The 12,853-nt window shown below is 47.3% G+C and overlaps 2 protein-coding genes across 2 annotated transcripts; one reads left to right on the top strand and one right to left on the bottom strand.

Moving 5' to 3' along the window:
- Positions 1–764: 764 nt before the first annotated feature.
- On the bottom strand, positions 765–3,228 carry LOC131585499 (uncharacterized). Its single transcript, XM_058851766.1, has 3 exons — positions 3,017–3,228; positions 1,826–2,492; positions 765–1,468 (listed from the first exon to the last, which is right to left on the bottom strand). Exons 1-3 carry the CDS (start codon positions 3,226–3,228, stop codon positions 872–874), a joined length of 1,476 nt encoding a protein of 491 aa, XP_058707749.1. The 3' UTR covers positions 765–871.
- ZDHHC22 (zinc finger DHHC-type palmitoyltransferase 22) lies at positions 2,968–8,341 on the top strand. Its single transcript, XM_058851650.1, has 2 exons — positions 2,968–3,899; positions 8,076–8,341. The coding sequence occupies exons 1-2, from the start codon at positions 3,341–3,343 to the stop codon at positions 8,339–8,341; spliced, it is 825 nt and encodes a 274-aa protein (XP_058707633.1). The 5' UTR covers positions 2,968–3,340.
- Positions 8,342–12,853: the final 4,512 nt, after the last annotated feature.

Below are 12,853 nucleotides of genomic sequence, written 5' to 3'. Positions count from 1 at the left end.
CCTTCCCTTCCCTTCCCTTCCCTTCCCTTCCCTTCCCTTCCCTTCCCTTCCCTTCCCTTCCCTTCCCTTCCCGCACCTTCCCTTCCCTTCCCTTCCCTTCCCTTCCCTTCCCTTCCCTTCCCGCACCTTCCCTTCCCTTCCCTTCCCTTCCCGCACCTTCCCTTCCCTTCCCTTCCCGCACCTTCCCTTCCCGCACCTTCCCTTCCCGCACCTTCCCTTCCCGCACCTTCCCTTCCCGCACCTTCCCTTCCCGCACCTTCCCTTCCCGCACCTTCCCTTCCCTTCCCTTCCCTTCCCTTCCCTTCCCTTCCCTTCCCTTCCCTTCCCTTCCCTTCCCTTCCCTTCCCTTCCCTTCCCTTCCCTTCCCTTCCCTTCCCTTCCCTTCCCTTCCCTTCCCTTCCCTTCCCTTCCCTTCCCTTCCCTTCCCTTCCCTTCCCTTCCCTTCCCTTCCCTTCCCTTCCCTTCCCTTCCCTTCCCTTCCCTTCCCTTCCCTTCCCTTCCCTTCCCTTCCCTTCCCTTCCCTTCCCTTCCCTTCCCTTCCCTTCCCTTCCCTTCCCTTCCCTTCCCTTCCCTTCCCTTCCCTTCCCTTCCCTTCCCTTCCCTTCCCTTCCCTTCCCTTCCCTTCCCTTCCCTTCCCCTCCTCCCCCTGCTTTGGCTACAGCTTTTGATGTTCCCTGTGCAGCAGGCTTAATGTCTTTCATGAGATGCAGTCCCCTCAGTCGAGAGTCTTTCATGACATGAAAAGATTTCTCTGTAGTTTTTTTTTTTATTATTATTTTGGTGTAAGCTGTTAAAATATGGAGAAAACACTGTCTGATTATTTAAAGATAAAACCTAGACTGGGTCATGTATCTCTATTGCAAGGCTCAGTCTACTTTAAATTGATGAGTTGAGGGAATATTGGAGAATTTTTATTCTCAGTAGTCGTGACAGGAGAATGAGGGAGGTGGGAGTGAAAACTAGATCCGTTCTGAGCAGCTTCTCCTTCAGTTCTGCCAGAGGTGTCTCTTAGCTGTTCATCACTGCAGATCCAGTGCCTACAGGCTCCGTTTGCACTTGCTTTTGTTATTTCCCCTGCTTTTCCCGGAAATGTTGAACCATGAAAGTTATTGGGGAGAAAAGTTATTTCTAATAAAGAGCCCTTGAACACTCTGTTGCTGTCATCACCTTCCATGTTAGTGCACGTGAAGGAGACAAGCACAGCCGTGCTCTCCTCCAGTTCTCTCTCCCTAGAAACTGAGACATGAAACGCACTTTCATTTTGCTCTGAACCTTCAGGCAAAGGGAGAATCTCTTGTGGAGTTGCAGAGTCTGTGCTGAGGTGCTGGCCAGTAAGCCTAGGACCCAAGATTATATAAAATGCATTTTTCTTTGACTTTTCACCAGTGCAGAATTTGGCTGTCTCTGGGGACACAGCTGCAGTCCAATAGCCCTCTTCTCTCCCCTTCCCCTGCCATGGGTGGCTCATCTGTGGAGGGAGACAGGGATGTTATTCATCAGAGCTGGGAGGGTACAGCACGTAGGTGTGCAAGAGAAGGAGAGGCTGTGCACAAAGCCTGTGTAGACAGTACAAGAAGAGAGTGGGTGGGCAGAGGGGGGTGAGGGTGTGTAGCTGTCAGAGAGCAAACACACGTCTGCAAAACTTCTGTCAGCATCAGGCTACTGCTACTGCCCAGGCACCACCTGCCTAGATCAAAGCCTTTCCTGCTTGTGTTAAGGGAGGCTTTGAACCTGCAACGACTCCCCCCCACACTTCCTCTTGCCTCCAGTGTTGGTTCCAACAGGGGCAGCTTTGGGGAGGCACGGGGACACACAGAAACCTCACCTTGCCTCCCTCACCCACATCGTGGGAAGGAATGGTGTTCTGCGAGCTGGAGCAGCAGAATGCCTCTTCCCACCCTTCTGCTCTCCCCGCGATAGTTGTCAGGACCTCAGGGGCCCAGGACCACCTTTCTCTTTTCCTGGCCGGGTTGAGCTCGGTGGGAGGTGGAGGGAGCTGCAGCAGGTGCGGGTGGTGCTGAAGGGACAGCTGCGATGGAGACCGGCCGGGGCGGGGGCAGGAACACGGGGAGGCTCGGAAAGGGAGACGACCGGACAAGAACAGGACGGGGGAGGGAGCTGTAGAGAGGGAGGGAGAAGGAGAAGTCCGGGATTGAAAAGCACTGGGCAAGGACAGGGACAGAGAGAGACACGGAAAGAGACAGACACGGGGCAGAGGCAGAGAGAAGAGGGACAGGAAAAGAGCAGGAAGGGAGATGAAAAGGGAGCGGAAGAACAGGGTAGACTCCGGGCTTCGGCTGGGCTGCTGTGGGGCTCTCGGCAAGGCCGGCTGTAGCCGCGGCTCCGCCGGCTGCAGACACGCCGGTACCGGGCGGCACCCGCCGCGCCTGGGGACAAGGGGACTGCAAGGTGGCAGCGCGCAGCCCGCAGCGCCGCGGGGCCGAGGCGGCTCCGGGGCCGCCGGGCTCTGCAGACACCGGCCCTGGGGAGTCCTTCAGGCTGCCGACGTGGGTGTGCTCGGCGTGCCGGGGCACCCACACCGCCACCCAGCTCGCTGCCCGCCGAGTGTGGCCGCCGGGCTATCCTGCGCCCTGGCGGTGCAGGCTGAGCCCCGGGGCCGGGGGTGACCGTCCGTCTGCCGGGGATGTGTCGTGCCCGGCCGGAGCTGCGGCTGCAGCTGCGGGGCTGCCCCGGCTCGGTAGCCGAGCGCCGCAGGTTGCATCCGGACAGCGCTTGACCAGCTGTTTTGTGTATTTTCTAATTTCGTGCAGAACAGGGCAGCGGTCGTAGAGGTAATCTGTAGATCCGTGGCTTTAAGGGATAAATTAGAGCATTGGATTTGATCCGTATTGCAGTGGATTAGAGCAACCTCTCCCCCCTCCCCTTCTACTCCTCCCACCCCTCCTTTCCAATTCACTCCCCCCTCCTCCAGCACCACCTTTTTTCCTCTCATGCAATACCAAAACTGACCCTGCCTGGCAGAGAGACTCTGCTAGGCGAGCAGAGCAGTGCTCACATCGCCAGCACACCGCGGGAGCCGCCTCTCCCCTTCCAGCCGCTGCAGCCCCTCCGGGGCACCGCTGCTGCAAGTTCCCCGGAGGCTGGCGCCGGGGCCGGGGTGTCTTCTCCGGGAACCGGGGAGCGGTCGGTGCCCACGGGCTGTCCCCGTGCCTCGGCCCGGCAGGGGCCGTGGGGCGGCGGCGAGGGAGAGCGGCCTCCGGAGGGCATTTCCCGAAGGCAGCGGGGCCGGGACCCGGCAGGAAATGGAAGGATGAAGTGTGCAGCCGAAGCGGTGATGTTCCTTCTCTCCTTGCTTTCCCCAGCAGGAACGTAATCCGCAATGCTAGTTCTCAGGTTGCTCAATGTTGTCGCTCCAGCCTACTTCTTGTGCATCTCCCTAGTGACCTTCGTCCTCCAGATCTTTGTCTTCATTCCCAGCATGTTCAGAGACCCTTCCACCACACAACTTTTCTCGCCTGCTCTGCTGCATGGGGCCCTCTTCCTCTTCCTCTCAGCTAATGCCCTGGGCAACTACGTCCTTGTGATCCAGAGCTCCCCCGAGGACTTGGGCAAGGACTTAAACTTGGGCAAAGGAGCTGAAGTGGCAGACTGGCTGGATGGAAGCAGGTCCCCTGGCTCAGCCTTGCCCAGCACTCACTTCTGTAGACTGTGTGCCAGAGTCACCCAGAGGCATGACCACCACTGTTTCTTCACAGGGAACTGCATCGGGAGCAGGAACATGCGAAACTTCATCATGTTCTGCCTCTACACCTCCCTGGCTTGCCTTGACTCCCTGGTGGCAGGCATGGCTTACATTTCTGCTACACTTTCCATGTCCTTTGCGGACCCACTGGCCTTCCTCACTCTTCTGCCTCACTCCATCAGCCAGTTCTTCTCAGGTAAGGACTCCTCGCTCTGAGATGAGGAGCATGTTCCTCTTCCAGGGCTCTTGGGATGGGGGACCTGATCTTCCTTGGATAGCCATCTGTGTGGAGGTGTGGTAGGGAAATGGGAAAGAGGGGCAATTTGCCTTCTTTGGAGGCTGCAGACAGTCTTTTCAAAAGGCTTTGCTTCACCTGAAATAGAAGCTGGGACCCACTCTAGGTTACATCCATAGCTATATTCCCAATGCATTAGGTTCTGGAAAATGCCCCATAACCAATTTGGTGGTGATAGAACAGAGCTATCTGTTGTGCAGGGCATGTGTTGTAATTAGACAGAAGAGACGGACTTCACTGCAGGTATGGGCAATCTTTTGCCTGTGCTGTGGTACAGGTGGGGGGTCCTGTAGGGTTTCTTACCCTACAAATCTGCAGGTTCCCCCATATCCCAGCAGGTCTATCTTATCCAGGTCCACTCACTCCCTTCACTGTCACCCACCTCCTGCCTCCTGGCAGTGCAAATTTGTTGAGATCTTTTCATGCTACCAGCACAGGAGATTTGGGTTCAGGCAACAGAAACCGAGAGAGGAGTTAATGTGACCTCCCTGTCTTGTGACCCCAATATGGGACACAAGTCCACAAAGAACCAGGGGAAATTCTCTTTGCTGCTCTTTGCAAAAGCTCCACACCAAAAGCAAATACCTCGTTCTTCTTCCTACCATTCCTTACCCTTCTTTCTACTTCTTCCCCTTTCCCCTCTCTCCCTGCCCTTCCATAAATCTCTACAACCCTTCTCCTTCCCTCTACTGATTTTGCTCCCATAACTCATCCTCTGCTCTTGCAGAGCAAGAAGCCTTGCCTCTTCACCTTTCAACATACCCTCAAACTCTCCAACCTCAACCCTTTCTCTGTCCAAACCCAAGAGTTAGACAGATCCTGCCCTCAGAGAAGGGATTATGCAGACAGCCTAGACTGTTACTCTGCCCTGAGAGCGACTGCAGAAAATTGCCATCTCCCCCCTATGCAGCTCCTGCTTCATACACTTACATCAGCTTTTACTACACTAAAATAGGTATCCCATATATTTTAGCTTTGCAGGTTCAGCTGAGCTCAGTAAGAAGGGAATCTCTTTTGGCTTGTGCACTGTCACCAGAAGTGTTGATTAAGATCTGAGTGTGGAGACTCCACTGCTGGGAATACAGGAGCCAGAGAGGCCCCAGCTTGCCTTTCAGATTTCAGGCTGGGTTGCCATCTGAAAACAAATATCTCTCTACTTGGCAAATTTGCAGATTTGTCATGCTAATCACTGAAAGACAATAAATATGAAATCCTGCCATGACATTTTTATGGAATCATTTTTCCAAATAGAAGAATTTTTGTAAATAATGTTGCATGAGCTTTACTAGCATTAAAAACATTGGGAATGATTTTCCCCTGTGCCTAAGCTCTGTTCAGCACAGCAGTCTGGGAGGGGGAGCAGGGATATGGGAGGAGATTATCAAGGAATTAGTTCCCTCTGACTCTAAGGGCTCATCTGCACAGAGGTGGGTCCTGGCATATGTTTGCAGAGACACTGAAGGACCCCAGCTCTGGTGGCAGCAACTGTGGTGCCAAGACATTACGTGGGCACTGTTTGAGTGGGACACAACGGGGCTGGGTGCAGAGCTAAGAGCCAGAACACCCTTGAGAGGCAGCAGCTTCCAGCAGCTCCCAGCAAACCTCTAGTTCTGCTGAGAAGAGAACTGCTGCCTCACACAGCAAGATACAGGCATGTGGTGTCCTGATTGCTTGGGAGGAAGGGCCTACTGGGTTTCTACCAGCACATTTAACCTCCATTGCAGGAAAGAAAAAGTCTTGAACGGTTACCTGGAAGGGCTGCTCACACAGTGTTTTTCAGTGAATGTAACTATTACTTAAGGGTTGTTGTATGATCCAAACAGAGGACTGTGATAGCAGGGAAAAACTTTATCTTTCTTCTTCTCCATAATTCCCATTGTACTGCAGAAGTAGTAAAGGAAGATGAAGGGTTAATCTGCTGGTCTTATGTCAACTAAGTGTTCCCTGCTTTCATGGTGGGAAAGTTTTCGGCTGGCTCATTCTGCCCAGACTGTACTCAGACACGGATTTCAGAATCTGACCCAAAGTCGATAACTACAGCCTACAATACAGCTTTTCTGGCATGGATAATATATGGCAATATGAGCTTGAGATCACCCTGGGTCACTTGGAGCAAAAAAGAATCCAACACTAAAAGAGACTGTGGGGATGAGGGGAAAATGGAGAGCACTACTGTAAACACGTCATATTGGACCACACAAAATAAATTATAGAAAATGCTTTGTGTAGGTAGCCTGAAGAAAAAGTTTAAAAAATCATGTATCTGGAAAGGATGGCTCAGAGATGCTTAATATTTTCAAGGGGAAACAAGGGTAATTACTTCTTGAATGTTGAATTTCAGCAAGTCAGATAAATAAAGCTTACAGGTGCCTTGCAAAGGGTCTAAAGAAAAAATCTCTCCCCATATCCCATCTCAGTATCAGCTGCGGGAAAAAACCAAATGTCTGTCGCATTCTGGTCCAGTAAAAGACAGAAAGAGAATCCAGTATTTAGCTCTGGGCTCCCTACCTGGTAGATTAAGTTATTCTGACACAATTGGTATGAGGATTTGTCATTATCCTAAGGGGCTTGTTCTTCTCTTGCTGTGTTGCATACGGAGCCCACTGAGCTGAATGGGATCTAATAAGAAGGGAAAGATGACATTGCATTTAGGAAGAAAACTGAATGATTCCTGTACCTTTTTCAAGTGAAGACAGTCTCTGAAAGCTTGAGGCTATAGTCAGTGTCCTTATAAATTATCCTCAGAGGAGTGTGCCCCAATCTCTCACTTAGAGCACTGCCAGGTGGAAAAGATGAGATTCAGAGACTGCAAAACCAGGGGATACTACCTCATCCAGCCTTCTGCATAAGTGAAGCAAGAGATGCATATCCAGTGACTCTTCTGTTGAGCTTAAAACCTGAAGCACCCATGTGCCTCTTTTAGGCAGCACACCTCTATTGCCCATGCAATCCCTGCTTGACCACAATTGGTCTTGTAGGGCCCATGCTCTTCCAGAGAAACAGAAGCATGTGAGAGCTTTATTTTATTTCTAAACCTTATTGGAACCAGTGAAAAGATATAAACTATTTATATCAGTATTGACACACATTTAATTTCCTTTGTGTAAATATTCCTGTGTATAAATATGGGTGCTTAATAATATACCAACATGCACAAAATACGTGCATAAACATCATATGGGCACACAGACAATATTATATTAATGGGTTTAGATCTGCTTACACACTGAAAGGTCACTCAGTGACACCTGCTGTTATACTAATATTTTCCAGAAGGAGTTCTAAAATCATTGTAGAGGAAAGGGCCTGCAGAATATTTTTATTCAGACATATCCATCACAATTATATACTAAAAACCCCCCAGCTGAATTAGGACCTTCAGATATTGAAAGCATTTTGAGTATTCTAGCAGCAGCTAATAAAAGGAATTTGGATTGTATTTTAGAAAGGTTTCTGTTTCTTTCTTGCATTCACATGAAACCTTGCCCCAAAGGTAAGAAAGTCACTATTGATTTATTTTTCTTTTTTTAACATTTGTATATATATATGTGTGTGTGTATATATATGCACACATATTCCTACAGTAGAGACAGAGAAAAAGAGAAATCTGAAATATTTCTGCCTTGTGTTAATACAAACAGTAAGGTTTCTAGAAGGATCTAAATGTTGTAGGATCCACTTGTCTTTTCAAAATCCTAGAAATCTTAGATTCCCTGTGATGAGCAGGTAAATCCTTAAACAAATGAATAATTGTTCAGAATTGTGTCGGAGTCTTATAGATAGGCTTTACTTCTTTCTGAATTTGTCCCTGTAATCTAGATCCTCACATTTACAGCAAAAGGAGACATGTACAAGAGACCATTATCATTTTAGTATTTCCACAGCAGGTCCATTGTATCAGACATTACAAAGGAAATAATTTAGTATAGTTAGAGCAACCAGCCTGTCTTGTTCCTACCTCCCTGCTTGCAGCCAGAGAAAACAGGTGGTTTGTTGGTTCCTGGGGCTGTGTTACACCACATGTGGGGTATGTCTAAGCTCTTTCTTTTATTGTCCTCCCTCCCTTCTGGCTTTCAGGAGCTCTCCTTAGCTCTGAGATGTTTGTCATCCTCATGCTCTACCTCTGGCTTGGGATTGGACTGGCCTGCGCCGGCTTCTGCTGCCACCAGATGCTGCTGATCCTGCGTGGGCAGACACGGTACCAGGTGCGGAAAGGAATGGTGGTAAGAGCCCGGCCCTGGAGGGAGAACCTGCAAGAAGTCTTTGGCGAGAAGTGGCTGCTAGGACTTCTCATCCCTGTGCAGAACGTGGAGAGTAGCTACCGTAGGCAGAAAGAGAAATAAAATTCCCGTGCATGTGTGTGCATCCTACACACACAACACCTTCCCTGTTCTCTCCCACTGTCTCCTGGATCACTACAGAGCTGGGCTACTCCATCTCTTGGGATTGCAGCCGCTGTGGGAGGAAAGGATGGGCTATCAAACAGAATAAATTTAGCATATTAACATGGAAATCACAAACCATGTAGATGAGATACTGCAGCTTAGTAGTCACATCACTGCACCTGCATATGTGGCGACAGTCTTTGAACTAGCAGAAAACTTAGTCAGACCCTCCTCTGGCTTCCTATCTGAATCCCCCAGCCCCCAGCCCCATTAGTCTCTTTATGTAGTCTTAACAAACTGCAGTGGGAGCCTGGACTGTTGTGGAAGACTGTAAAAATGGTGTCTAGTCTTTGGGAAGGTTTTCTGGAGTGCCTTTTTGGCCCTTATATACTTGAGGTAACTTCACATGAAAGCATCATTCCAGAAGTGTTTGGACAATGATCTCAGGTACATGGTGTGTTTCTTAGGATTGTCCTGTGCAGGGCAAAGAGTTAGATTTCAATGATCCTTGTGGGTCCCTTCCATCTCAAGATATGATTCTTGATTCACAGTACTGACAAGCCCTTAATGACAGAAATGCAATGCAATCAAGCTATCCTAGGAACAGGCTATGAACATAGTTAGTGAATCAGGAAAACCTCTCCACAGGCTAGAAAATCAAGAGGAAAACAGAAACTGAGAATTTCTCATTTCTGTTCCTTATAAAAGGATAGGTCAAGACTGTACCTCTGCTACTTATTTTTAGCAATCCTTTGTCCAATGACAGAGCCCAGGCAAAGCTGCCCTTCTGACAGGGAGCAGCAAGCAGATAAATCATGGTCAGATGAAGGGACAAGGAGAGGAAACCACAAAGGTGAATGAAAATGCTGTGTTTGAGAAGCTGTGTGATGAGACAAGCTGTGCATACCTGTGAGAGACACAGAAGGAAGTTTGGCCACACAGCAAGCAGTTGGGAGGGTGCCAAGAGCATTGATGCTGTGTCAGAGCCCTGATGCATCACCCTCTCACAAGCGACACCTGCACCATTAGTGCTGTGAAGTGTTCAAAACCCCAGAAGACAGGGAAGTTTTCCAGCCCATCAGGGCACTTCATTTTGCACTAAAAGAAACAGAAAAATACTTTTTTTGACAGACATCCCTGCCACACTGTAGTTACAGGCTCTCCAGGGCAATTCCCTCTCGCATTGCTGCAGAGGGGTAAAATCAACCATGTTATAACTCCATTAAGGATGTTAATAGAATTACTACAGGGACTAATCAACTTCACGTGTCAGTAGTTTTTTAGCTTTAGCAGCAGCCCATTAGATCAGTGCTGAGATCCTATGCTTTTAGATGCCTTAACAAAGGATACCATAACATCTCTACCAGGATCATAGCACTGAACTCCCCAGCAGCTGCAACGAGAAGCCTCTGTTTTGGCACACTGCATCAGCTTATATCGGCTGGATAGGAATCCATTGCTTCTCTTTAATAGGCTGGGGAGTATGCTGACAAGCCATTAAAAATGTTATTTCTTCCTCAGAAAGGCTCTTGGTGCATTCCTGATAGTGGAATGCACCTTGCTTTTATCCTTGTGTTTCTCACAAGCCAGAATGGAGTCACTCATTCCTACAGGCTCTGTAACCATGTTTGACCACTTAACACTTGAATACACGTTTGAATCAATAACAAACAAAGTCAATTGTGATGAGCAGATTAGCCTTGACGATATACTGGAGAAACCCTTAGCTGAATAACTAAAACATGGAGGATATACCTCCTTCCACACTGTGTGTGTTCGCATGAACACACCATTGTTTCCACGTGTAATATGCTGTATTTTCTGTAACAGTGAACAATAAAAGGTATTCTGATTTTTTACATGAGCTGTGTTGTGCTTTTTGACAGCTGTCACTAGCTGTCTCTGTACATTTGTTACAGCATACACACAGATGTGTCAAAGGGAGAAATTAGGATTAGTTTATTACCTTTGCCAATAATTCATCATGTGATTTTTGACAAGTCCTTCCATCCTCCCTACTTTAATGTAATGACCAATCTAAAAATGCATCTAATAACCAATTTGCAGACCCATTCTCATTTCTATTTATAAATTACACTACCAAAGTCATAGCTTGTCAATTCAAAGCTATGGGAAAATTAAGCTATTATCATCACCCACAAATAGCATCTCAACATAAATTTTTCCTTCCTGGCAAATGATATCAAGGTGAGCAGACAGTCACCTAGACATTGGAACCAGAGCCAGAGCCTCATACCATACACTTTGCTTTGGAAGGATTATTCTTGTTCCACAGGATTATTCTTGCTGATCCAACTTCTCCACTTTTGTAGATTTCAGGACAACAGGCTTTCCATATTTCAGGCAGAAGCTACCTCCCACTAGCAGAAATTATGGTTTGACATCTTTGCCCTCTGCTTTTGGCTTTTGAGGGACACTGCAGGCTCGGGCAGCTCATGGCACTTGGCACCTGCTGCCCCAATGTCTCAGGCTGTAAAGCTCCTTAGGGCTGCACACTGAAGAGGGCAAAACGACTCAGAGGTTCAGTGGGCTGCTCTGCAAGGACAGAATCCACCCACTACATTAGCTGCCCATGAAGCCTGCTGCCTCTTCACATCAGGGCTGGATCATTCCTGGCCCCTGTGTCAGGGCTACAGCTATCTGCCCTTACCACAAAATTTCAGTCCTTGCAGAAGCACAGATAGATCCCAATTTGAGTCACTGCAGCACAATCACACACAACTATTCTTCCTGTCAGACACCTGTTTTCCTGGCTGGAAATTGCTGCATCACCATTTTATGCAGCTAAATGGTTCATTTGCAGAAAACTACTGGATTTCAGCAGTTGTGGTGGGACTTTCAGACGGATACAGCCTTTACAGTTATGATCCTCTGGGATGGAAAGAGCTAAAAAAATGTAACATTAGACTGACCCTGTATATTGGCTTATTTCTCTGCTCATTCCAAAGTGTGCAGACTGCCCTGTTTGGGGTAGTAGTTCTGCAGAAACAGTTAAGAGTGTTTTTTTAATTAGTCAACTGCCCTGACATCCCTTCCTTGTCATACCTTTCTATACTTACAGAAATCCTTGGCAAGAAAATTTAACAGGGCTCAACAACTGTGAACAGAACCTTTGCTCTTAGCTATGATTTAGTAAATGAAGGCTGAGCTCAATGGCAATGTCACAAATTCTAAATCTGTTCAATGGCTCTAAAGTTTTCTAAGGATAAATAATAAAAGCTTCTCATCTTCTGTGCTTAAAGAGTCATTACTTACTATTTGCATTTCATTACATAGCAGCTGCAATAGCAAATATATTTTGGAACATGATTTCTTGTGACAATGTCTAAATACTTGCAAAGGTTTTAAAAATAAAGCACTTAGGCTTCTCTGGCTTTGGAAAATCAGATGACCACCAGATTTCTTCTCTGGTAATGCTAGTGGCTGAAGTAAAAGCTCCCTATTGCTAAAGATCTTGCACAGAAACCACAGATGTTTGCTTAGTGACTTGTCTATTTTAAGTGTGACTATCTGAAAAAATGGTGTCACCTCCAAGGTCTCAGAAGTCTTTGCAACAGCAAAGGGGGTGCAACTCTGAAGTAAACCAGAAATCTGTTCTTGTGTACAGAAAGAATCTCATAAAAACTAAGTAGTAGAGGGTGTTCCTCTCCATACTGCACTACCGGGTGGCCCTGAAGGCCTGCATGCCAAAATGCCTTCATTAGATATCCTGAGAGGATATAGAGTTAAAATGTAAAAGTAATAAGGCACAGGGAACATAGGAGGAAAGATGACGTGAAATAGCATTTATCTTAAGAAATAGCCAGCTCAAGGGAGATGATCACAGTCTAAAAATACTCTCAAGGAGACAGACTGAATGAATGAGAAGACTCATTAACTGTAAGGATATAGCTGTAGGAGGACAAGCAGTCCTGGACTGAAAGAAAAGCTGAGGTTGAGAGCAATCAGAGAAAGTGGCCCCAGTGAGAGCAGAAGTGATTTGATGTGTAGGGATGATGAGAGCCATCAGGCAGCATGAGGTATGACAACACAATTCAGGTTAACTTCATTGATTGTTGGCTGAATGGACACAAAGAAAGTTAAGAAAACTCATTGCTAATCACTTTCTGCTCAAAAAACCTCAAAGCCCCAGCAGAGCCAAAAGGGTTTTTCTCTCTTGAACAGCAAATTATGTTACAAGAAGGAGGTGCATGGATAGAAGGCATAAGTAGCAACAGCAGAGTCCATACAGCTCTCTTTCATTTATTTAAAGACTAGCCAAAACTATTATAGTTGGAGTAAAGCAATGAGCTACTTGTCCAATACAAATGAAGGAAGAAGAAAATTTAAACCTATGTGGAATCTCTGTGTCCTGCTTGATATTTAAATCTATGGAAACATGTCAGACAACAAAAAAGAAGATGGTCTTTAACAATGACATGTCCACATGTGGGTTTTTTGATTTTTCAG

The sequence above is a fragment of the Poecile atricapillus genome, chromosome 1 (genome assembly GCF_030490865.1).
Source record: "Poecile atricapillus isolate bPoeAtr1 chromosome 1, bPoeAtr1.hap1, whole genome shotgun sequence".
NCBI classification, from domain to species: Eukaryota; Metazoa; Chordata; class Aves; order Passeriformes; family Paridae; genus Poecile; species Poecile atricapillus.
Note: the sequence above shows the minus strand (reverse complement) of the source record. Positions and strands in the feature narration are given on the sequence as shown.